The sequence below is a fragment of the Odocoileus virginianus genome, chromosome 5, assembly GCF_023699985.2.
Source record: "Odocoileus virginianus isolate 20LAN1187 ecotype Illinois chromosome 5, Ovbor_1.2, whole genome shotgun sequence".
NCBI classification, from domain to species: Eukaryota; Metazoa; Chordata; class Mammalia; order Artiodactyla; family Cervidae; genus Odocoileus; species Odocoileus virginianus.
In genome coordinates, this window is record NC_069678.1 from 68,445,205 (window position 1) to 68,471,732 (window position 26,528).

Below are 26,528 nucleotides of genomic sequence, written 5' to 3' on the forward strand. Positions count from 1 at the left end.
CTTCTAGTTTTCATTATTATACCTCTGGCTGTGTGCTCTTGCTAGTTTTCTACTATGAAGTCATTTTTGTGGTGATTCTTCTTGGCCCTAAAAGATATTCTTTTCCTATAGTGTAACTCCAATATGGTGAAAGGAAATGAAAATTAAAGGAGAAATCAGAATAAAATTTCAAAAATCATCACTTATTTTTGAGCAGAATGCTAACGTTGAACATAATAAAATATAGTCAGGCATTGCTGATCAGGGATTACAATAATTTAATGGAGAAATTGATGTTTAGAAAATTATCATTTTGGTTTTATATATTAATGTGCTGTGATTTCTCCAAGCTAATCTTGTTACCTTTTGCTTTATTTTTAATTTCATAACAGCGCACAAGGAGACGCAGAGTCCGAGACCCTTGGGGAAATTGGTGTGATGCAAAAGACTTGGAAGGACAGACGTTTGAGGTAACTTTGATCCCTTCAGATGACTCAGAAGTAAACATTGTTTTGTCAGTATACATTTGTGTATCTTTAACATCACATATTGCACTTGTTTTATATGTCTCCATGTATAGGTCTCTTTCCCATGTTAATTTGTTTGTCTAAAAGTCATCAATAAACAACAAAGAAAAAGATATTGAGGATGCAGTTAACTAGAAGTTTGATTTTCAGAACTGTCATTATCTGTCCCAATATTCTGGTCTTTAGCTCCAGAATATCTGTCAACATGCCAGGGAGTTGTGCCCTGTTTATTTCAGTGAACAGTTCTTGAATGATGTTCTGATATACCAATTAAAATGTTGTTCCGAGCATTAGACATAAATTGAATTACAAATATTGAAGTATTATATCTACTAACAAAACTTATGGTTCTATAAAGAAACATAGGCAGTGAATTATGTATATACATGCGTGCACACACACACCTTCTATGACTATATAATCTGTTTGTGAACAGCCAGTGCACATTAAATGGGAAGAATGTATGAATGTGTACTACTGGCTTTGTTATATTGGGTAACTGTATTGAATCTCAGGGTTTCATTTATAATCCCCTCAAAGGTTGAATTAAATGAAATAAAATGTATGAAGGTCCTAATACTCAGTATCAGTAAGTCTTACATATACCAGGTATTCAATAAATGTTAGCTCTCTTCTTTCTCTCTTCCCCATTCCCTGCCCGCAGCCTCACACCTGAGCATTATTCTAGGCACAGCAATTAGTCACACATGGTCCCTGCCTTGAAGGAATTTACATTTCTAGTAGGAAAGATAAAACCTTTGGTGAGTTCCAACAAATTGCTTCCAAGAAATAAAAATTGACTTAACAGGTATGATCAGGGTAGGTTTCACAGAAGAAGTGATGTTTCATCTGTTACTTAGGGAATGAGCAAGAGAATCTCAAAATGTGTAAATGTAGATGAGGGACTCTCGGCTGAAAGAGACATCTAAGTAAAGGTATAGACATGTACCAGACATGGGAAAATACCAGGTATAGTCTGGAAAAGGTATGTAGTTCACATGGGCTGGAGTATAAGACTGATACATGAGTGTGTGCTTAGTCGCTTCAGTCGTGTCCGACTTTGCGACCCCATGGACTCTAGCCTACCAGGCTCTTCTGTCCATGGGTTGCTATGACCTCCAGGAGATCTTCCCAACCCAGGGATCAAACCCATGACTCTCGTCTCTTGCACTGGCGGGCAGGTTCTGTATCACTAGTGCCACCTAGGAAACGCAATAAGACTGGTAGTGGATATGAAATGAGTTATTTTATTTTATATTTTTGTAGGATTTACTATGTTAGACACTACTGTCAGTGTTTCACAAACATTAATTCATTTAGTCTTCACAGTAACATCATAGTGTTATTATTATTATTCCCATTTTAAAGATGAGGAAAACAAACACAGAAAGTTTCAGTAACTTGACCAGAGTCACCCAGCTAGTGTGAGGCAGAGCCAGGCATTGTCTCTGCAGAATCTGTGCACATTAGCTTTATGCTGTGATGTCTCTCTATTTATTCTCCCTTCAGTGGTTGATGGATGCTTTGATCAAATGGTGGGGTTTTTTTTTTAGCATCTCTCTGCTGAGGAGTTGGCAAGAAGAAGAGAAGAGGAAAAATGCAAGCCTGGTAAACCTTCAAAAGTACCAAGACCAACAAAAAGGTATAATGTGACAATATGCAAGTGTGATTTTGTTAATAATCATAAATGGTTAGAAAACATATGGAAGGACTATCTGATGTTGCAGCATTATTTTGTTCACTTATTAAGTTTAAAAATACTGCTGAAATTTAAGAATTTTTTTTATTTCACTGATTGTTAATTTGGGAGACCATAAGCAAAAGTTTTAATTTGTTCGTGTTCAATAAATATAGGATCCAACATATGTTGTGAGGGCCTTGTTTATGACAGGTGGTTATTTAACTCCTTAGACATTATAAACCAGTAACCTCATGAAGTAACTAGTTCCCTCTTTGGTTGGTGCTGAATGTTAGTGAGGGTCTTTTTTTTTTTAATATTAAAATATGTAGCTTGTAACATTAAGGGTCGCTATATAAATTAAATGCCTTGATTTTCTAGACCCTCACTTCCTGCAGATGACCCATGAAACAGACTGTAGTTTTGTCAGTGTCCCTTTTAAAACAAGATATCCAGGAACACCTCTTGGTTATTTTCAGTGGAAAAAGCCCTAATACTCAGCAGTTAGATGTTCCTGGGTAAGTTACATAATGGCTTTATAAGCCTAAGGTCCTCGTTTATAAAATAATAACTTTAACAATTAGCACTGTTAGCTATGTTTTAAGCATATCATATATATTAACTCATTTAATCCTCATAACAACCCTATGAAGTAGTTAATATAATCATTCCCATTTTATAAATGAGGAAACTGAGAGGCCACAGAGGTTATATAACTTGCCCATGCTTGTTAATGGTGGTGGTGTGATTTAACCCAGGCATTAAGGCTTAAGAATCTGTGCTTCTAGCCATTACATTATATATCACCTCTCTAAAATTAAAGTCAAACTTTAGAATTGTTGTGAGAATAAATTAAATGAGATAAGCTACAGTCATCCATAAACTAGGACTCCTCATCTCGTGTCCAGACACTTGATTTTCTGAATCTAAATGTGAAACATACTTACTGTAATTTTCAAGTCATTCTTCCAGTTAGGATCTTTTTGAATCCAGATCCACTTTTTTCATATTAGTCTTTGTAGCTTTGAATCATCAACATTTCAGTAAGCTTGCCTTTTCCACCACTGATCACTGATTAAAATGTTTAACTGAAATAATGCGAACTTCAGACATTGTTGAATCAGCTATATATTACCACTTAACCCAATTAACTCATTCTTCATCTTATGCAGAAGAATAATCATAGCAGATGTCTTGCTTACATTTAATAACTGAGTCTTTATGAGTCTTCTAGTTTCTAGCATATCATTGCTATCAAAAGTGAAATTTACGTGTATCTATCATGACTTATATTTTCATGAACCCATTATTCTTAGTCACCTCTTCACTTGCTAAAGGCTTGCAAAGCAGTTGTTAAATAACCTTTTCTAGAATTTTCCTCTGCTGCTTTTTTGGTGTTTTGGAAACAGGCCCAGTAATTGCCTATTCCTGGTCCTCCAGTAATTTTCCATTCTCTGCAGTGCCTCAAAAAGGGTTGATGGTGGTTTCAGACGATGGTTCTTCAAAGTGCTCTGGGATGTAAATGCTTTGTTTATATTTTCCTAACTCTCTCAACCTTTTTTTTTTCTCCTCATTTTATTTGCGTTGATTAAGCACTTTCTAATTTGAATATCTTCCTCATTCAGCGAACACTTTTTAAATGCCTACTGTTCTCAGTATTTGGAATACAGTATTCAGCAAAACAAAGTATCTCATCTAGCACTAAGTCTCTGGTAGAATAGGAACTAAATAGTTCTGCTCTTTTCCGGTTGTTAACATGAACATATTCCTTGTTTATTTGCTTTCTCTGGGTGTAGCCTAAGAGTTTTTATTTTTCTCAAACCTCAGTTCTTTATTGGTCAAAGCCTTTCTAATATTTCTCTCATATTTACACATTTTTGTATCTAGCTTTGGTTAGGTAGCCCTTTTTCCATCTTTTATACTTCATTTTAAAAGATGAGTTTACCACAGAACTTTGTATAGACATTAATTTCTTTAACAGAATTGTTTGTCATTTATTCATTCAGCAAAGATTTACTGAGCGCTTCTTTTATCCTGAACACATTGTACTGACAGAAATGTTTCTGAGAAACGTCTGTCTTTGAACTTCCTTTCCTATCTTATGTCAGATCAGGTTTTCATTGAAACCTGCTTTCTGGCCATTTATAATGTTCTCTTTGGGTGTTAAAAGAAATTAAGACAACAAAATTACTTTCTCAAAGGTCCTGTTTTTTCTCAAGTTTTTAGTCAAGTCCAAAAGAACCATGCTTCTTTCCAAAGGGTTATATCATAAATTCTCCTAGTTTATTATTTTTCCACTTGGACAGAATTTAGGTTTAGATTATTGGTATACATTTTCAAATTTGTAAATAAATTATGTTATTGAAATGTAAATAAATTATGTTATATTAGGAATGATTTTCGTTTCTTTTTCCTTTTCCAGCTCATTTGATCCCTTCCAACTGATACCTTGTCATTTTTTCAGTGAAGAAAAGCAGGTACTATTCATTCATTACAGAATGACCATAAATAATACCCTCCTCTCTGACATGAAGTATTCTTTTTCTGTGTGTGCAAGGCATGTGTATATGAAAGGTTGGCTAAGGCAGGGTACACTAAGGGTCAGATGAGTGATACAGGTGGAAAATGAGAAAGAATTTCTCCATGCTAGGGCTTTGAATTATACATATATTTCTTTAAAAGTCTGATTTGTGCTGAGCCTTGGTTGGTAGTGAGAACTTGGTGTGATAGATAAAGGAGAAAAGGATGGACATTCCAGTTGGAAAGAATAAAATCTCTATTTTTATGCTCCACCATTTTTTTTTTCTTATATTTCAGGAGCCATTTCAGGTGAAAGTAGCTTCAGAAGCACTTTTAATAATGGATTTGGTAAGGATATTACATTGTGTTTACTTAGTTATTCTGATTTCCATTCTTGTGTATTTTTATTGCAGGCATAAGAGAGAGTATGGAAGACGTGTATTTTGGATCTTAACTATCCTCTTTTACAAGGAATCTAAAAATAAGTCTTTTCTTTTGGAGAAAAGCCAAACAATTGCATGTTTCCATATTTTAGAGAAAATAAATTAATGTGAGTTTTTGCAGACTGTTTCTCATCATTAACCCTATTTTAATTTCCTAGTATCCTTGTCTGCTGCCTTCTAGATAACTGCAACAAAGCACAACTCTTATAATTTGGAGGCTCCTTGTTTTGCACTAAACTACTGAGATCTCCAATAGTTGTGTTTGTGTTCATGGTATTTTTCTATAGGAGGACCCAGAGTAGTTTTACTTTGTATCCTTATGATACCTTTCTTGTGTAGGGAGAGCAAAACAGTATCTTCATTGTGTAAATGTAAAAAATGGCATCTTGGAGTGTTTGAATGTTTGGTTCAGTTTCTCAGCCAGCAGTAAAGATAGGTCTTAAATCCTAAGTCTGTGTATGCTGAGCCTAGCATCTGGTTCCTCTACTGTGTTAATTCATTTTAGAAAAGTATAATTATCATACTTGTAAATGACTCTCCTATAAGTGAGATTTATTCTGGTATTTTGTCAGATGGATTTAGTTTGTATGTTTGGACTAAGTCTATCTTGTATTTCTTTTAGCATGCTCATGTTTCTATGGCAGAAGTGATTGGTCTGTTAGGAGGAAGATATTCAGAAGCTGATAAAATAATTGAGGTAAGTTTTCTCTTAAAATTTTAAAAATTATTTAGTCTTGCTGCTATACCAAGTGTTTATATAGATTTCAGTGGATATAATTAACATATAAACTTTGTGATATAAATGAGAATATGCAAATGTAGAAAGTTATTTCTTCCCTGGGACTTCCCTGGTGACCCAGTGGTTAAGAATCTGCCTTGCAATGCAAGGGATGCAAGTTCGATCCCTGGCCTGGAAGCTGAGATCCGCATGCCGCAGGGCAGCTAAGCCTATGCGCTGCGCCACGCACAGCCACGAAAGAGCCTGCGTGCCACAGCTAAGACCTGATGCAGCCAAATAAGTAAATATTTTTTTTTAAGGAGAAAGAAAGTTATGTGTCCCTGGAGGTGACTGAACATTCCATGTATTGAGCACCTGTTTCCCTTTTCCACCGAGAAGGAGGGAACATTGCCAGGCCTTGATTCCATATTACCTTCGCCAGTAAAAGCTTCAGCTCCTAAGAGGCCGCCTTATAATTGAAACTCGGTATACATCATTTACTAGAAATTACCATAAATAATAGGGGTCATTGAATGACTTTTTACAAACATTAATATGAGCTGACCAACACTTCACTTGTCTGAGTAGAAAAATGGATTTTGAATTCCTAGCATACAGTCACACTTTTGGAGAGTAATTCATTTGCAAGTAAAGGCTGCCTATGATAGAGACAAATACAAGACTTGGCTTAAAAAGTTTCTGTTCCTGTGTATGAATTCTGTGTAGAATTAACAGGATTTCAGTATAATCATTTAAGGATTAATCCTTTATAGGTCTGTGCAGCAGAACCATGTAACAGTCTGAGTACAGGACTGCAGTGTGAGATGGATCCTGTCTCACAAACACAAGCCTCGGAAACCTTGGCTGTCAGGGGCTATAGTGTTATCGGATGGTATCATTCTCACCCTGCCTTTGACCCTAATCCTTCCTTACGAGATATTGACACTCAAGCCAAATACCAGGTGTGTTTATAGGTCTTTGTGTGTATAGTCTGTAAATAATTGCACATTCTCTCCCCTCTCGTTGTTTTCTATTAATTAAATACGCTTTTAACATTTCTAGCAAAGTAATTACAAGAGTAATATATGTATTTTGTTTAATACAAACAAACCATCACAGTAATGGTGTTAATTCTTCCCAGAGCCTTTAAAAATGATGGGGCTGACTAGAACAGAGACTGGATACAACTGAAATAATTGGAAATATCATGTATTTTGCATCTCTGGAAAAAAGTTTTGTTTTATTCTGCAGTTTTGTTTGCTATCTGGATGTTTTTGCTGTTGGCAACTGATTGTAACTCGTTACCATTTTGGTAAAGATTACAGCTGAAGGGTAGTGAATATAATTTGTAAATGTATTCATGGAAAATGTAGATTATGTAAGCAAGGTGATCTTTTCGGGTTGGGTTGGACATGTTTTGGCCTGCAAAGTTAAGGGTATGGAATAAACTTCATCTAGTTGCTGTTTGGAAGTGAAGTTTCTAACACACTTTTGCATTCCCTTGTCCTCTATTGGGTGTGTAAAATGTTGGTATGGATAAATACTGACTTTTAAGTTAATGTAGTTGAAACTAATTATACTTTTTTTTTTTTTTAATTGTAGAGTTACTTCTCCAGAGGCGGTGCAAAGTTCATTGGGATGATTGTTAGTCCTTATAATCGAAATAATCCTTTACCTTATTCTCAGATTACCTGCCTGGTTATAAGTGATGAAATTAGCCCAGATGGCTCTTATCGTAAGTTTTCAACAAAAACAGTTCTACTTGTACTTTCATTTTTTTGAATCTTACAAATCACAGAATTTATACCTAGGCAGAGCAATTTGATGGAAAAATTTGTGTCCTCAGCTAGGGAATCACTGTTCACATACCATGTAGAACAGCCACCCTCTTTCCTTTTATGATTTCCTTCTACAGTAAAGTCCCCACTGTGTTACCGTGGCCACTGGGCAAAAACATTACAATGTAAAGATAACTTATGGCCAAGTAGTGTGTATATGAGGTCCTGGAGACATTGCAGTAAGCAAAACAGACAAAATCTCTTCTGTTTTCGTGAACATTTTTTGATAAATACACTTTCATTCTCTGCAGTGGCATTCAAATGAATAAAAAGATAAAAAGAACAGTGACCACCCTACCACAAGTTCTCCATGACCTCCCAGTTTAGGCTCAACAGTGCTTATTTTTATATCTATCTCAAGAAAGAATTTGGTTGGTTTAGCCCATCATGACTTGGTTCCTCTGGGGCTTATGTCCACTGCTCTTCCAATCAGTTCTGGCTGGATAGGGAATTAGACCAAGAAAGTAGGAATGTTTAAGATGGGAATGCAGATAGAAGTGAAAGATTAGAGGAAACAATTAACTTTTAGAGCATATTCTCTTTTCATCCTGATACCACTGCTCTAGTTGACTATACTCTATGGATGCTGTCGCTCTACATTGTTTTCTTTCCCATTAGCTCATGAGCCCCTTGAAGATAGATACTATATATGTATATTTTTTTTAGACGAAAGCCGTTTAATTGACAGTATACAACTTTCCAAAATATATTTTTGTAAGAAAATGGCAATAAGTAATAATTTTTACAAACAGGTTTCTTAGTAAATTCCAGTGTACTTTAGACTCCTGTCCACTAAGACACAGCTCCCCCAGTCTCCTGAGCAAACTCTTTTAACATTCACTAATTTTTTAAAAAAGACGTGGAGCAAATAGTAATCCCCTCCTGTGACTCCGGGTAGGGTTTTCACCAAACTTGAGTTAATCAGCTAATGACAATGATGAAAACCATTGCTTTACTTTTGCCCCCTCTGCCGTCCCATCTTGTTCCCTTTGATCCTTAGCCCTCTATGTAGAAACTATTCAAAACTATTCTTGGCAGAACACAATTATTCATTTAAGTCTTAGACCTAAATAAGCCACAGACCAGTAAGGTTCCTGTTTTTGTCTTCATGCTCTCCCTACCCTTGCTGCAGATCTGTCCTTGGTATCTCTCTGCTGTCTGCCCTTAATTAGCAGGCCTTAAGTTGTTGGTTTCTTCCTGAGATACACAGCACTGGACAGTTTTCCAGTCCAGGTTTTAAGCCTGTTTTCTGTCACTAAATATGTGAGTTTCACCAGGTCACTTTATCTTTCTGGGCTTCAGACTCTTCTTCTGTTAAAAAAATAAAGATTGGACTGGGTTCTAAAACCCCTCTTCCCAACCAGGTTGCATATTGACTACAACCCTTATTGTAACATGCTGGGACTTTACAGGGAGGGGATGAGGACCATATTTAAAAATAAAAATGCCCACTCTGCAAGACAAATACTTCATCATCAGCCTATCTCATATTTCGTTTTTCATTAAAGAAAAACAAAAGCTTGTTATTTCTAGTAAAATAGACATTTATATTCCTGTTTAGAGGGGAAAAAGCCTTCTCTCTTAACAAAGGTTTTTTCGAAGTATATTCACTCAAAGCAGTGCAGGGTGGATTGACATGTGGCTGTTGTATTTACATTATCAAAAAATACGTATGTGTGTATCAGCTGGAACTGGTTTTTCAAAGTTTCTCCAGTATATTGTCAAAAAGATAAAAGCTCAAGAAGTGATTTAAATAAACTTTCTGCTAGCTTTCCTTATCAAGAAGGGAAAGAACAGTCTTGCATCTAGACTAAACCCGTATCTTGCCCTATGACGCAAAAGAATATTCTGTGCCCCCTTCATAAGCATTGCTGCGTCTGTCCCCCCTGACATGAGAGTGTGCTTCCCCCTGGATCTCGTCCAGTCATCGGATTCATGGTTTCTGAACCAGTGTGCCACCGAAATAAAAGAGTTTATAATCTCTGGCACAACTTGTTTCAAGTCAATGCTGAATTCTCGGCTTTCTTCTTTCTTCTCAGCCCCAGAATCTGAATTAACCACATAGCATCAGAGACCAGCAGAGATGTGGGAAGAAGGTGACCACTACAGATGCATGGCAATGTGGTCTTTGACATAGGTGGCAAGAACAAGCCAGGCCAAGTTGCCCAGAAGGCTAGAACAATACAGTTCAGATGCACGCAAAGAAGGAGCCTCTGAGCCAGCCCAGAGCTTGTCAAGGCTGACTCTGGACAGAGCCACAGTCATTCCTCTTGACCAAGCCTCATTTTTACTCTCTGGTCCTTGCCAGTCACCTTCTCGCTCCCCAAGAGGCCTGTGGGTTATGGCCTTTGATTGGTTTCCAGAATGTATTTGCTGTCTCTGTCTAAACCTGGCTGGTGAAATGAGACCCAGAATCAGCAAAGGAGTAATCCAGGCTGGCCTGTCCCACGGTGGCCATGATAGAAACCCACTGGGTGGAAAGAACCAAATGTTGGGTAGGAAAGAAGCAAACAGATCTTTTCCCAGTGAGACAGCATTTTCCTCTGCTGCTGCTGCTGCTAAGTCACTTCAGTCGTGTCCGACTCCGTGTGATCCCATAGACGGCAGCCCACCAGGCTCCCCCGTCCCTGGGATTCTCCAGGCAAGAACACCGGAGTGGGTTGCCATTTCCTTCTCCGATAGATACTGTATTGTACTCATTTTCTACTCTCAGTTTCTAGCCCAGCACCTGGCGTAATGTAGATTTAACAAATTAATTTCTTCATTCTTAATGATGTCACTCAGATGCCCTCTCTCTGGTAAAGACCCCAGCACCACTACCCTCTATCTCATTTACTATTAGTTTCTGTTCTTTATGCACCTGCAACACTTGTTTCCTGCCTTCATGGTTATTTTCATCTTTTATTATAATTTATTTAGCCTGTCTCATTAAACTGTGAGCCCCAAAGAGGAGGAACTACATCTTTTTGTCTCCTGTAACACCTAATCACTTGCCTTACATGTAAGGAGTGGTCAATGCTCTATATAGTTTTATTGAATGAATAATACAATAACTTTTTCCAAAATGCCCGTTTTGAACATAGCACATGTGTGCACACACACACACACACACACACACACACACACACACACACACACACACACATATATATCATTCTTTACCCCAGCATAATTCTACAAAAAGTTATAAAAGGAAGAATCACAGTAAAATTGTTCTCAGTTTAAATCATGTCTTAATTTCATATACCACTAGATTTGGGGAGTGAGTCTCTACTGTGCTGTCTGATATATTCACCTGTGGCCTACATGTGATGGCTTAAATCAATTAAATTAATAGAGTTAAATGCAATTTAAAATTTAGTCCTAGAATCCTACTTCTGGGCAAAATGAAGTAACAAGGACCTGTCCGATACAACTGAAAAATTGGACAAAATATAGAAAACAATGGTATTTATAATATCAAGCAGTGAAGGTTATGATTGCTGAGAGATGGGAAGCATAAAAGTGAGGCCAAGTTACCCTGGCTTATTAACTTAACTTCCAGGTGTGGCACAAGGAGGAGAAACCCAGCCAGAGTCTAGCTGACTCTTGAGTTGACATGATTGAGATAAGACTAAGGAGACCAGGGCAACTAAATTTGTAGGACAGAGTACCAGAGAGTAGAATGCCACCTGGAGAAACTCCAGAGATGTGTAGAAGGTTCAAATTTAGTATTTAGCAAGATAAAGACCAATGCATGTGTGTGAAGAAACTACCCCAAATGAGAAGGAATCACCCAAAAGGTTAGCAGGCCCAGTGCTGGAGGCTCACATAAGCTACTGTCAGACAGCACACAAGTGTCCATGTAAACATCACTGCAAGAAGTTCTCTTGAGTAGAGCCGCCTCTTCCACTGTTAACACTGCTTATTAGGTCTTAATCCTTGGTCCCTTGCTCCTCTTTGAAACTTTCTGGTTCAAGAGTTAATTAAAATTTCTCACAAGCCATGGGATACCTGTATTACATTACTTTGAACTGGGTGCTTGACATATTTATTTGTTTATTCATTTATTCATTAATTTATGTCTAATGGCTAATCATTTTCTCTACTTGTAATAGGCAGGAAATATACTAAGTGATTAGTTTTATTCTGACACTTAAGTGGATAAAAATAATCAGTGCATATATGTGTAATTGGATCATTTTGCTGTATACTTGAAAATAGCACATTATAAATTAATTATACCTCAATTTTAAAAGATAATAAGCCTATCAAAAGTAATCAGTACAAAAGGAAATTTTTACTGGTTTAGTGCCTTTTTTTAACTTATAAAATACTCATTACCAAATAGAGATGTATAATGTGTGTATGTGTGTGTGTGTATTTTCTTTTTTATGAGCACAGACTGAAAATGCATTTATTTATTTGCCTTTATTTTAGTCTCATTTTTTACTTCCATTAAGAATAAGAGTTGCTTACCTGGATTCAGATCCCAGCTCTGATATGTTTTTGTTATTTTATCTAGGACAGGTTACTTAATATTGCTCGTTCTCCTTTGCCACATCTCTAAAATGAGAAAAAATTATTACCTTGCTTACGGGGCATTGTAGAGACTGTCAGTAATGCATGTAAGTGCTTAGTAAATAATAGGTCTAAAGTAGGTAGTTAAAATTATTGCTGTAGCCTGTGCTTACTAGGTAATGAAAACATATCAAGTAAATGATTGTTATCACAAAAGGAGTTTGGGTAGTAGCTTATGTACTATAAAGTGTCACTCTTCTTAAGTTCTTGGAGGGGGGAAATGAAATGGAAGAGAATTGAGAAATGAAAAAAATCAGCTGTCATCATGCTGTTCCCTTCTCTCCTTCCATACACCTGGGAAAAAAAAATGGGGAGAAAAAGCCATTTTAGAGCATACTGACAAATTATGTTTACATTGTATGGAAGTATAGTTATGATTTTTTTCCCTAGTACCTTCTGATCTGCTGGCATTTTATTTACTTGAAAAGCTTTATGATGGCAAAAATGCAAGTTGAGAGGCAGTATGATGTAAAGGTTAAGAACATAAGCTTGAGCCAAACTGCCTGACTTCAAATCCTGGCTCTCTCTCTTGCTAGTTATGTATTAATAAGTCCAAGAACAGATTATTTAATAGCCTCTCTGTGGCTCAGTGTCATCAAAAAAAAAAGGGACCAATACTGGTAGCTAGTTCATGTGGTGTTGGTATTAGTCGCTCATTCATGTCCGACTCTGCAATCCCATGGACTGTATCCTGCCAGGCTCCTCTGTCCGTGGATTCTCCAGGCAAGAATACTGGAGTGGGTTGCCATTCCCTTCTCCAAGCTAGTTCATGTAAGTGGCCTTTATTGTTGTTATTCAGTCGCTAAGTCAAGTCTGGCTCTTTGTGACCAGGTTCCGCTGTTCTCCATTGTCTCTCAGAGTGCTCAAATTCCTGTCCATTGAGTCAGTAATGCTATCTAACCTTCTCATACTCTGCCACCCCCTTCTCCTATTGCCTTCAGTCTTTCCCAACATCATGGTCTTTTTCCATTGAGTCAGTTCTTTGCATCAGCTGGCCAAAGTATTGGAGCTTCAACTTCAGCTCAGTCCTTCCAATGAATATTCAGGACTTATTTCCTTTACAATTGACTGGTTGGATCTCCTTGCAGTCCAAGGGACTCTCAAGAGTCTCCTCCAGGACCACAGTTGGAAAGCATCAGTTCTTTGGTGCTCAACCTTCTTTATGGTCCAGCTCTCATTTCCATACATGACTACTGGAAAAACCATGGCTTTGACTAGACTGACCTTTGTTGACAAAGTGATGTCTCTGCTTTTGAATATGCTGTCTAGGTTTGTCATAGCTTTCCTTCCAAGGAGCAGGCATCGTCTGATTTCATGGCTGCAGTCACCATTTGCAGTGATTTGGGAGCCCAAGAAAAGGAAATTTGTTACTGTTTTCACTTTTTCCCCTTCTATTTGCCATAAAGAAATAGGACCAGATGCCATGATTTTAATTTGAATGTCGAGTTTCAAGCCAGTCTTTTCACTCTCTTTCACCTTCATCAAGAGGCTCTTTAGTTCCTCTTCACTTTCTGCCTAGTATGGTATCATCTGCATATCTGAGGTTGTTGAAATTTCTCCCAGCTGTCTTGATTCCAGCTTGTGATTTATCCTGCCCAGCATTTTGCACGGTATACTCTGCATATAAGTAAAATAAGCAGGGTGACAGTATTTAGCCTTGTCATACTCCTTTTCCAGTTTGGAACCAGTCCATTGTTCCATGTCCAGTTTTAACTGTTCCTTCTTGACCCACATGAAAGTTTCTCTGGAGGAAGGTAGGGTTTTCTGGTTCTCCCATCTCTTTAAGAATTTTCCACAATTTGTTGTGATCCACATAGTCAAAGACTTTAGTGTAGTCAATGAAGCAGTAGATATTTTCCTGGAACTCGCTTGCTTTCTCCATGATCCTATGCATGTTGGCAATTTGATCTTTCATTCTCTGCCTCTTTGAAACCCAGTTTATACATCTGGAAGTTCTTGGTTTGTGTACTACTGAAATCTAGCTTGAAGGATTTTGAGCATAACCTTGCTAGCTTGTGAAATGGGCACAGTTGTACAGTAGCTTAAACATTCTTTGGCATTGCCTTTCTTAGGGATTGGAATGAAAACTTTTCTAGTCCTGTAGCCACTGTTGTGTAAGTAGCCTTACATCCATACAAAAATGTACCTCTAGGGACTTTTCTGGTGGTCCAGTGGCTAGAACTCCATGCTCCCAATGCAGGGGGCCCAGTTCCAATCCCTTGTCAGGGAACTGTATCCTGCATGCCATAGCTAAGACCCAGTACAGCCAAATTAATTAATTAATTAATTATAATACCTTTATATAAAGCCTGGCACATAGTAAGCATTATACTAGTGTTACTGTTATTGTATTGGCCTTTGGTAATGAATCACCTGAGCTTTTTAAATATACCACAAATATAACTACATGGGAATTTTGAAGGATATATGAGAAATTTCTAGGTAGGCTCATCTCTTGGTATTTTTTCCTTTCTAACTCATGTAAGTGATATCTACCCTTTGGACTTGTTTCCTCCAGAGTTTATTGTGACTCGAGTGTAGTTATTGCCTCTCCAGAATTAAATCTAGTCCCTCCCTGCCTAGTCTTAGGTCAGCACACAGAGGGAGGTGGAATGAATGTAGGCTCAGAAGTCAGGCAAGAATGCTGGAGGTTGAAATCCAAGCTCTTTGCTGTACTTGCAGAAACAGCTTGTTCAACCCATCTCAGCCTCAGTTTTATGTGTTAAATAATGCTACCTATCTTATAGCACTGTGTTGATAACCTGTGTTTTAAAAAAAGTCAGTGGGATGGAACATAGCTTGATTTGCCTAGGTCAATTCCTGTTTAAGCCTGTGGTTCTGGCACAAGTGTATATAAGTGCCTGCTTTCCCTCCAGAAGCCTCTTGGTTTGGATGATGATTTATATGATCATCTTACCTGTCACAGTTCCTTGCATAGAATTGTCATGCAAATGGCACTGTTACTTTTCTTTATTAATTGCTTGGCATTAATAGGGTTTATGGACCAAGTTCAGCCAGGCAGTGCATAATTAATGAATGCCTCTTATGTTTAAAGTGCTGCTTAGCTGGTATGCCAAATTGCGGTTGTGAAAACACTGATGGGAATTGTAAGTAATTAAAAGGAGATTGGAGATTCAAGGAATAGTTGGTAAAAATATGCTTCTTTATGCTTTTCTAGGTTTACCTTATAAATTTGAAGTACAACAGATGTTAGAAGAACCTCGGTGGGAGTTAGTGTTTGAAAAGACAAGATGGATAATAGAAAAATACAGGCTATCCCGGAGGTATGTGCTGTGGTTTGAGAGGGTTGCACATCTGCAGTGTTCTCATTAAATTATGTTTTAGGGAAAGCCCAAGTTAAGTATAAAACTGTGATATATGGCATCAGTGATAGTTTATTACAAAACTAATGTGTTTATAGTATTTGTTTCATTGGTTTGTTTTCATATTTCTTCCAACAGCAGTGTCCCCATGGATAAAATCTTTCGCCGAGATTCTGACCTGACTTGTTTGCAGAAAGTAAGCTTCCTTGAGTTTAATTGGTTTCATTGTTCATAGACTCTAAAGCTATTCATCTTGATGTGTTTTCCCATGATGCCTGATGCTTTGTGGATACATTTTCTGTGTGTTTCGTTTATTGCTTTTTCCTTTCTAAAGTTAATTTCTAGGAGATAATTAGTAATGTGTTTTGTTGCCCACGCTTGCATATAGAAATAATATTGTTTTAGAACAAAATTTGTCAATGTTGGCTGATTATTATTATACACAATGGAGAGCATTTTTCTTATTTTATTAAATTCAAAAGCACCGTGTTTCCATTTAGCTTTAACAATTGATCATTTTTAAAAGTGGTAGTGTAAATCTAACAAATTTAAATGGTCATTTTACTTAACTTCTGGTAGAAAATAAGTCTTGAATTATTTTATTTCACTTCTAGTTTTGTTTCTATGAGTGTATTGAGAGATTGGCAAGATTGGTCTTTCTTTTTTTTCTTTTGGTAACAATTTGGAAATAGAAAATTTTAACTTATTAAGTTTCTTCTTTAATATTTTTTACCCCCTCCTATTGTAGTTACTTTCTCTTTGTTCTATCGGAAGATTAATATACACATTTCCCAGGAATTAGACTCTAGCATCCTGTTTTTGAAATGGTAGAATCTTGTATTTTAATGTACATAGATTTTTATCCCATAGGATTCTTTGCTTTGTAAATAAAACTACTTTAAAAAGCAAAACCACAAGTTTTTAGAAAGCATGATACATACAGGCTCAAGTTTATCTCCTTTTATAAAATCAGAAGGAACTAACCTAAGCATTCCTCAACAATGGTTTCCTACACTTCAGCTGTATGATTATTAAACACAAATTTATCCTCAGCCTCTTTTAAGGGGGATGTTTCTAATTTAAGCACTATAAAATAGGAGATTTGGAAATGGATAAAATGATAGTAATGCAAACCCTCTTCTTGTACTTCTGTGTATTTAAATATAAAACTTTTCTTTTCAACTAGCTTTTGGAGTGTCTGAGGAAAACTCTGAGCAAAGTGACTAATTGCTTCATTGCTGAAGAATTCTTGACTCGAATAGAAAATTTATTCCTTTCCAGTTACCAAAGCAAGCCAGAGAATGGAGTGGCTGAAGAGAACTGTACTGTGGGGCAAAAGGAATTGTTAATGTAATTATCTTAAAGTAAGATATTTTAGTCTTGACATAGTAGATCCTACTTTCAGAGTTATAACCTTGAAATTATTGTTTAACCGTGGTACAATTTGGTTTTTTTTTTTGCTAGTTCATGAAATCCAAACTTGGCCACATACACCATGTGGCAAGAGAGAGAGCTAGACTTGTTTTCATGTGTGGTGCTCAGAGTGTTGTGTGAGGTGGGGTCGGCCAGCACACTCAGTCCTCCACGGCCAGTCGGGGCCTGAGCTGGAGGCCGCCTCCCTGCTGTTTGCAGGTTGAGAAATGGATTGTGTCTCAAATTTTTGCTTCCCCTGAACTAGTCGTTCCAGTTTTGCTGTCTCACGTCTCACTAGGAGCAGTTCCATTCTCTTCATGTGTTTTGTGAGGCTTGTTTATGGTTGCAGATGAGATACGGGTGGGTGGTCACTGAAGTAATGAACATGGTTGAGAACTGCTGGTTTAATGAATCTAACAACATGCTGCGCAAGGCCAGGGGAGGCCTGGGGAAGGGACCTAAAGGAGAGAATCAAATTACCAGATTTTTAATTACAGATATTTGCTTCCATTTTACTTTATAACCGCACTGCTATAGGATATGCCATTTTATCAGCTGTAACATTTTGTCAGGCTTTCAGATACATAATATAATTAGCTTCAAATATAGGTGCCACTTATACTAGTGTTTGTGATAAAACTCAGTTAACTAGAACACAGATAATCATAATCCTTAAACTAGATTTTTTATATTTCCTCTTACTACCTGCTATGAGGAGAAAGAGGCAAATTACAATAAAACTTAAATAAATCAGATTTGATTTTAAAATCAAAAAATCCTTCCAGGACATATTATGTATTCAGCCCAGTTTTGTATACTTGCTGAATCCAGAACAGGGGTCAGTGGACCTTTTATGTAAAGGGGCAGTTAATAACAGGCTTGGCAGACTACATACCATCTCTGTTGGTCATTCTTCTTTATATTTTTTAACAACTCTTTCAAAATGTAAAACCATTTTTAATTCACGAGCCTCACAAAAGACAGGTTGCTGGCTGTTGTCTTTCCAAACCCTGCTCCAGAGGATTGCAGATACTTAGAATTTAAAGTGCATGAGCCTGAGCCACTGAAAGGTCTTGTGTCATCTTCATCAGTTTTATCATCTAATCTGGGTATGATTCTGTAATTTGGCCTTTTTTTGGTTTAATGAATATCCAAGGAAAATAAGTCAGTATTGGAAGGAGCAGTGAGCCAGTTTTAGATGATCTGGGTCTTGACTCAGTCTTGTGAATTGGGGGAATATAGTCTGCCTTCTCTGGGCCTAAATTCATGTGTAACTGAGGTCTAAATTATCTTCCTTGCATCCTCCCAGGTCTAAAATCTTGTGATTCATTCTAATTGTGGGACTTACAAACCTGGAGCTTATATTTTGAGGTGGTACAGTTCCAAAATTAATTTTAGATGTTTTTTTAAAGAAAGTGGTAGTATTTTCCGTTTTTCTTTATGCGTTTAGGATAATCAGTGAAACAACTTACAAAGCAGTTACTTTGGGGACCAGGGATATTAGAACTGTAGACCAGAAATAGGAAACCTGAATTCTTACCTGATTTTCTTACCAGCTTTGTTGTGCGACAATCACATAAGCTTCTGGACCTCAGGCTCCTCACCTGTAGTTCAGGGGCAGAAAGTGCGCTTCTGTAACAGGTAGTGGTTCATTCCTTCTGACGTGTTTTCTTCATTATACCTCGGGGACAGGTCCTAGAAAGTGGTATTAATTAGCTTTCTTAATTGACATTTCCCTGTTATATTGATGAATTGGGGTTGGAAAATAGTGAAAATTAAGAATCTGTTCTCAGTCTGGGTCCTCTGCATGCTTGTGGGTTACTGCATTTAGTAACCTAAGCCATGCTATGAGGAACTCAAACATGGTACTGTTCAGAGTTTAATGCTTTGAGAGCACTGTTTTTTTAAGTAATACTTACTGTTTTTTCTGATGATAGAGTACATTTATCTTTTTAGAAGATAATTTTTAAAAAACAGAAACCATAGTTAACATTGTGGTATAAACCTTTCATTTTTTTTTAACATCATGTAATTTTGATTATAGTCTGTGATATTTTCCTCCCCTCCTCCCTCATTCATTCCTTTACATTTTTCTTATGATAGTCTTAAAACGTTTTTGCAGCTCTCGATGCCCACATTCCTATCACTGCCGACCTTGGCCTGCTGAGGGCAGTAGGAGTCCAGCCTTGAGAAGCACAGGAAGGCTCAGACTGAGTGGCAGTGTGGAAGTTTAACAGGCAGGGTCTCAGAGGGAAACCTACCTCTGGCAGTGTTTACAGAGTGGAGATAGGACTTGAAAACATCAAGAGTCTATTCATCCTGATTTGGTCCTTTTGTGCAAAGACAAGAAAATGATGAGCTTAGTTTTGTTTTGTTTTGTTTTTTTCTTTTTCCAGCTTGCCTACTGGAAATTGACATTACTATTACTTCTGTCTTACAGTTTCATCCCAAAGTAATATTCAGAAAAAGAAAAATCAGTGAAATAAGATCCACAAGATCAGAGGCTGTCCCCTTTGTAATTTCAACTTTGGGCCATTGGCCCTCAGTGCTGTATTATAACTTTCGTGGGCCTTAGACACTTTTGCCTTTTTGACCCTCTTCTTCCACAAAAAAACTACTAAAAATTAATGTTACAACTGCATTTGTATAAAATGAATTTAATATTGTATATGCATACATCCTTCCATCTGAAAGTGTTTTTTGTGTTATAAATTTAAAAGAAATTAAAACATTTGGGAAGGCCTCTAAATGTATTATAAACATGAGACCTGGTGCCTAATAGCTCAGTTGACCCTGCCTATGTTCTGTTACCCCTCCCCTATAAACCGACCTCACAAACCCTAGCAGAGCTTTGCCACACAGCCAAAAACACTGCAGTTCCTGTGGCTTTAGATCCACAGACATGAACTTTGGTCTTTACTGACTCCATCAACGTTCAGGACTTAGTTGGAACCATTCATCCCCCAAAGAAAGATGGGCTGCAATGGCTAATTTTAGGTTTCAGGTGGCTATTTTGTTCTGATTCTTAATACTTAATAAGAGCCACAGCTCCTGCCACCTTTTTGTTCTTCCTGCATTTCCCTCAAGCTCTTTTTTTTCCATCCCCACTCCCTCACTGTCACCTGTTGGTGTGTAGGTATGAGATCCTTCATTGTCATGTGTTGAAAGCAAGGTCTGAAGAATCGAGTTGAACAGAAGCATTCTTGTTTCCCAGCAGCTGACTAGTGCTGCCCCACCTTCTCTCCGTAACTTTCCTCCCCCACAGGAGTGGGGCAGGGGCTGTGACATGCAGATTGTTTGGGCAGCGAGGAGACCGTGGCCTCGGCCTGCCACCCTGAGTGGGCCTCTTGTGCCTCAGTTTACCTTCTTCCTGTTTGTCTTGCTGGGCCCTCCTGAACTGAGCTGGAGGACCTGGAGAAACCAATCCCAGGAGGCCCTGGGACTGATGCTCTCTCTGCCCTTACACCACCTGGAAGCCAGCTCCCATCTCAGGACACACACAGTTGGTGTTACTATACTCTTCTCTACCCAGAGCTAGAGGCTAAATCTAGAGTCACACATTATGACGTTTAGGAAAACTTATTTCACACAAGCACAAAGATAAAAAGACATACATTTGTGTCATCATCTGTTCCATCAGAGTTAATACAGCATTTAACAAAGAAATTTGATCCTTTCCAGTTTACAGTAGTTTAATAGCTTTCTTACAAATTAATATCATAGTTTGCAGTATTTCCAGAAAACCACTGTGGAGAATAATGTAATATGCTTTAGCTTAAATCCTTACCTTTTCTTAAATGGTTTTAAGCATGCTGTTCCCCCAAACTCTGTTTTTTCATTTAACCTATAATTTGGGCTTTCTGGTATTTTCTAAATCTTTTCTTTTAAGCTTCCTTAAATCTTTTCTAGAGCAAGGCAAAGAGTAAGTATGTTATCCCAGCTAAGTCAGGAGAAAGTCAAATATCCCAGAGAAGCTGTGATTATGCCAGGGGCTCTATACCAAACCAAATTTGAGAAGGTAAAATTAATTCATGATATGTGGGTTGTTTTATTCCTTTGACTGTATTTATGAATATATTCATAAGAACTCCTAATTTCTGCCAAAAAAAAGAAGCCAAATCTGCCATCTTTGAGGTTTCCTGGAGTACTGTCTTAGGAATTAAGAAGTATGTTAACTATGATCTTATAGTTTGTATTCCTGTTTCATAGGTTACCACAGAATATTTGTTTCATATGAATTATAAAATAATATTTAGATTCTAGCATGATTTAAATAGATGGGTCACATATATCTTTAAATTTATGGATTTGATGTGTAAATTGTGTATTATGTATAAGTTTACTATGATTATTGATAACCCTGTTGCTGTTGTTTTCCCCAAATGTTATTAATATCAGTGTTTATGGAATTTCTTTTATTAGTTTGAATCTTGGAATGTTCTGTACTAAAATATAATTTAAACCATTTTGTACATTTAAATATGATGCCATGTTGTGTATATCTGTATTAAAGAATATTGTAAATATTAATGTTTGTACAATTATGAAAGCTTTTCCTCAAAATAAGTGAATTCTCCACCTTGTACTTAAATTGTGACATAAAATATCTGGTTTTAAACTTTGGGGTTTTATCTTATAAAAATTTAAGGGAAACATTGTAAAGATTCTATATAAGTAAAATTTTGAAAATAAAGTGGTGAATCGTTTGGTCTCTGTCTAAATTATTAGCAGCATGCATGCTGATTACAAACAATGCCCCCATTAATTCAGCAAATATTTGTTGAGCCTTTTAGGGACACAAAGATGAATAAGGTCTTGGTTCCTTTCCACAAGAATCCTACTACCTAATCCTACTACCTGAAAAATGAGAAACATAGAACCTGACATAAGTAGGTACGACACTAAGATAAAAACTGGAACTGATTATAAATGCCTATAAGATTTCAAGGAAGGGTAAGAGGTGTGTAGATAAATGAGAATTCTTTAGAATATAAGCAGTGAGATTGATTGCCTGGAAGAGATCACCTTTAAACCTTAATGATATTTGGGGAAGATGTTCCAGGGAGAAGATGTTTCGGAGATAAGTGACCTTGGAGCATAGACATGGAGGTAAAGAATGAGAGAGTTAGAGAATGTTGAGTCTTGGGTTTAAGAGAAAAGTCTCACTGCGGAATTAGCTCATTAACTAGTTCTTAACTTCCCAGTTCTTACTTTCTGCAAAACCTATCAATTTGAAAAACGGAACAACAAGGTCAGACTTGTGTATTCAGTACATACATATCTTCAATGTCTGTCCTTTTATTGAGGACTTCCTTCCATCTCAGCACATACACATCTACTCATTCTTTGCAAGCAGTGCATAGCACTCTATGTACAAGTTTGCCGTTATCAGCTTTGAACTGATAAAATGTTCCCATTTTTCTATGAAAAGTTATCTAAAACTTCTCTGAATAGATTCCTAGATACTTCACTGCTAGATGAAGATCTGTGTACCCTTTATATTTTGTTAGTAATAGAAAATTTTCAATTTCTACCAGTGAATTTTTCTCATAGTAGAACAGTTCATTATCTTGTTTACAAAACAAATTTGAATTCAGGCTCCTAAATAAAAATAATTTAGGTGGCGAAGTATAATCTTAGGAGTTCTAATTCCATGAGGCATTTATTTCATCAGACGTTCATTCCTATGTACAGCTGTTATGGGTGCCTGCTAATCAAGCATTTGCTATAGTTTTGATTGGCCAGCATCATAGTCTGTGTATGGCTCCAGACCAGGATTGTCCACAGACCTATTTGTACTGTGATAATGGTTTTTCTAACTGTTGCTGATGTGTTTCTACATCACTGATTCCCAATTATTTTTCCATAGAATGCTAGCTTAAAAGAAAATAGTATTTGCAGCTGCTGCTGCGAAGTCACTTCAGATGTCGTGTCCGAGTCTGTGCGACCCCATAGACGGCAGCCCACCAGGCTCCCCCATCCCTGGGATTCTCCAGGCAAGAACACGAGTGGGTTGCCATTTCCTTATCCAGTGCATGAAAGTGAAAAGCGAAAGTAAGTTGCTCAGTTGTGTCTGGCTCGTAGCGACCCCATGGACTGCAGCCTACCAGGCTCCTCCATCCATGGGATTTTCCAGGCAAGAGTACTGGAGTGGGTTGCCATTGCCTTCTAGTATTTGCAGAGTTATAACTAAATAAAAAAAAAAAACCAGCTTTTGTCTTCTGTATTTTTTCTGCTATCAAAAATAAGCTCTATCAGTTAATAACTCTGATACCTGTTACCAGGTATAATCAAGGATTCCTCGCCCACCTTCCTCCATTAACAAGTTAACCTCAAAATGTACAATTGGATAGATCTGAAAGCAAGTTAGCTGCTTAGATTATTTTACCCAGATTAGTGATTACTGAACTTTCTTGTGTTCCAAAACACCTGTTAGCTAGAACTCAGTAGTGATTATGGTATTTTTAACCATCAATAGACTTCCCTGGTGGCTCAGATGGTAAAGAATCTGCCTGCAATGAGGGAGACTGGGGTTCGATCCCTGGGTTGAGAAGATCCCCTGGAGAAGGAAATGGCAACCCACTCTAGTCTTCTTGCCTGGAGAATTCTATGGACAGAGGCTTCAGTCCATGGGGTCGCAAAGACTGAGCTTAGAACCATCGATCAATAGGAGATTGTCCACATCAGGCTCCCTTTGTGTAACAAAGTAGTTTAAAGGAAATCTTGATAAGATGGTTTTCTAGAACAGAATTATCTTCCCAATCACAAAAAATGAGTGGACTAATCTTCCCTGCCTCTCCTCAAACATGCACCCTACCCTAGAGATAGTTTCCTTTTGTGCAAAATCTAATTAGATTGCAACACAATAGAGCTGGAGGGTATGTTAGGAAAATTAAAACTAGCTGTTGTAACATCCTCCCCCCTAATTTTCAATGTCTTAACACAGTAGGTTTATTTCTCACACTGCAGGTTCTCTGCGTGGCTCCCCTGGGCAGCTCCCCTCCCATGGGTAATTCAGGTACCCAGATTCTTTCACATGTGGCTCTGTCCTGTTACTGTAAGTAGCCCAGGTGTCTTCCATTTGGGGACAAGTGGATAAGAAAGAGAGTCACACACGATAATTTACCTTGGCTTGGAGTATCCACATCCTTTTTGCTTTCAGTTTTTTTATAAGAACTAGTCATATGGTTAGGTAGCTCAGACGGTAAAGCGTCTGCCTACAATGCGGGAGACCCGGGTTCGATCCCTGGGTTGGGAAGATACCCTGGAGAAGGAAATGGCAACCCACTCCAGTAGTCTTGCCTGGAAAATCCCATGGACTGAGGATTCTGGTAGGCTACAGTCCATGGGGTCACAAAGAGTTAGACACAACTGAACAACTTCACTTTATTAACTTTAGTCATGTGGTCCCACCCTGACACCAAGAGGGGCTGCTCAGTAGAGTCCTGACTGCCGCTGCTTCACAAAATTCTACACTGTGGAAGGAGAACACAAAGCTTTGTTAGTGACTAGCCATTTCTGTCACACATGGCTAGGGTTGGTTTTTTCAAAAATTATGAATCCATCTTCAAATGGGCTCTAAATTACCATGCCAGAACCCTAATATTAAAGTAGAGGGCATTACCTGGTGGTCCAATGGTTAGGGTTCTGGGCTTCCACTGCAGGGACAGCGGGTTTGATCCCGTCAGGCAACTGTGATCCCACAGTGTGACATGGCCAAAAAATAGAGAGGGAGGGAGGGAGGAAGGAGGAAAAGAAATGGATGACTTACCCACCTCAAATCAAAGTTCTTAAAAGTTATAAAGGACCTTGGAAATGTTTGGGCTTAGATTCCCACTTCTAATATGAATAAACCCAAGTTCACAGAAATGAAGCAACCCGTCCAGTCACATTGGTCAAGTTTGTAGCAAGGTTATTTCTAGAAAAACTCCAGTTTTGCTATTGCACCATCCTTTTGAGTGATTCCAAATTATTTTTAATTTCACAGCATAAAGTATTATTCTAACGATTTTACGTGCAATTCAAATGTTCAATATAATTTATGTTTTAATTTAAAATATAATTTTCTTTTAGAACTGCAAGTTCTAATAAATGCCCAGAATGTGAATTTTATGGAAAATTTGACTAAAGAATTACTATTAGAAGTGATATAATTAATGACACTTTATTGGCTTTATGTAAGATTAGCTTTATTAACTTTATCTAAGATGAAAGAACACCAAATCTTTGCTGTTTGCTTATAATCCACAAAGCTACGTTTGTTCCATCATTTTAATGAAAATGTTAAACCACTAGAGGGCGCTCCATCACAGTCTATGAACTCGACTATCTCGGTCCTGTAGTGTTGATTGGCTTTGCAAAGTCAGGGAAAGTTGCACATCTGGCTAAACTTACAGACACGGTAAAACATTCACTTGTCTAGTACCTTGATCCTGTGTGATCTTGGGATGAGTGTCCTTGTTTCATGGTATCTCCAAGTAGACATTTTCATTTTTGAAGTTTTGATTTTGAAGGTATTACAGTAATAGCTTGCATCCTTCTAAATGCTGTACCTATAATATCACATTTATTCCCCACAACATCCCTGCAAGAAGTTTTATTATTCCCACTTCAAACTTAACTTTAGGAAATTCCCTGGCGGTCCAGTGGTTAGATGAAGAAGGAAATGGCAACCCACTCCAATATTCCTGCCTGGAAAATCCCATGAACAGAAGAGCCTGGTGGGCTACAGTCTATGGGGTCACAAAGAGTCAGACACGACTGAGCACACACATGCCAGTGGTTATGACTTGGCGCTTTCATGGTCAAAGGCCTGAGTTCAATCCCTAGGCAGGGAACTAAAATCCCACAAGTTGCATAGCACAGCCAAAAATAAATAAATAATAAACTTAGATTTAGAATGTTTAGGTAACTTATGCAAGGTCTTGCAATGAGAAGTAGCAAAAACAGAATTCAAACTGTTCAAAATCAGCTCACCAAACTATCATGTTACTGGTTTCAGAGCTGCAAGAAACCTAAGAAACAATTTAGTTCTTAATGAAGAATTAAATTTAGTTCTTTAGTTTTAGATGAGAGAAATAATACCCAAAGATGAAGAGTGACTTGTTCAAGTCACAGATTCAGTCAAGGCCAGATTGAGAAATCAAGGTCTTCCCATTGTCAGGGTTCCTGGATCACATCATATGGGAATCCCTGCCTTCTCTAGGGCAGTCAAAGAAATCCTGTGCTCACAGACGCTGCACGGTGCTGCACCCTAACATGGCAGATGAAGTCATTGGATTAAACATACAATTGTCTGTTGCCTAGACAATAGGGCTTCCCAGGTAGCTAAAGAATCCACCTGCAATTCAGGAGACTCGGGTTTGATCCCTGGGTTGAGAAGCTCCCCTGGAGAAGGAAAAAGCAACCCCCTCCAGTATTCTTGCCTAGAGAATCCTATGTACAGAGGAGCCTGGCAGGCTACGGTCCATGGGGTTGCAAAAGAGTCAGACATGACTTAGTAACTAAACAACAACCTAGACAAAAGAAA

General features: G+C 37.7%; 1 protein-coding gene across 4 annotated transcripts in view; it reads left to right on the plus strand.

Moving 5' to 3' along the window:
• MYSM1 (Myb like, SWIRM and MPN domains 1) overlaps window positions 1-21,708 on the plus strand; it is a 48,317-nt gene extending 26,609 nt beyond the window's left edge. For 3 of the 4 annotated variants that reach the window (XM_070468105.1, XM_020905652.2, XM_020905737.2), the window contains 10 exons: window positions 372-449; window positions 2,060-2,148; window positions 4,607-4,661; window positions 5,002-5,052; window positions 5,770-5,844; window positions 6,639-6,827; window positions 7,468-7,600; window positions 15,442-15,547; window positions 15,725-15,782; window positions 16,773-21,708. In XM_070468105.1, the coding sequence (XP_070324206.1) occupies window positions 372-449; window positions 2,060-2,148; window positions 4,607-4,661; window positions 5,002-5,052; window positions 5,770-5,844; window positions 6,639-6,827; window positions 7,468-7,600; window positions 15,442-15,547; window positions 15,725-15,782; window positions 16,773-16,940 (1,002 nt within the window). In that variant the 3' untranslated portion in view covers window positions 16,941-21,708. The remainder of the gene's footprint in view (window positions 1-371; window positions 450-2,059; window positions 2,149-4,606; window positions 4,662-5,001; window positions 5,053-5,769; window positions 5,845-6,638; window positions 6,828-7,467; window positions 7,601-15,441; window positions 15,548-15,724; window positions 15,783-16,772) is intronic. The other variant, XM_070468104.1, reaches the window with a different exon arrangement.
• The last annotated feature ends 4,820 nt before the right edge of the window (window positions 21,709-26,528 follow it).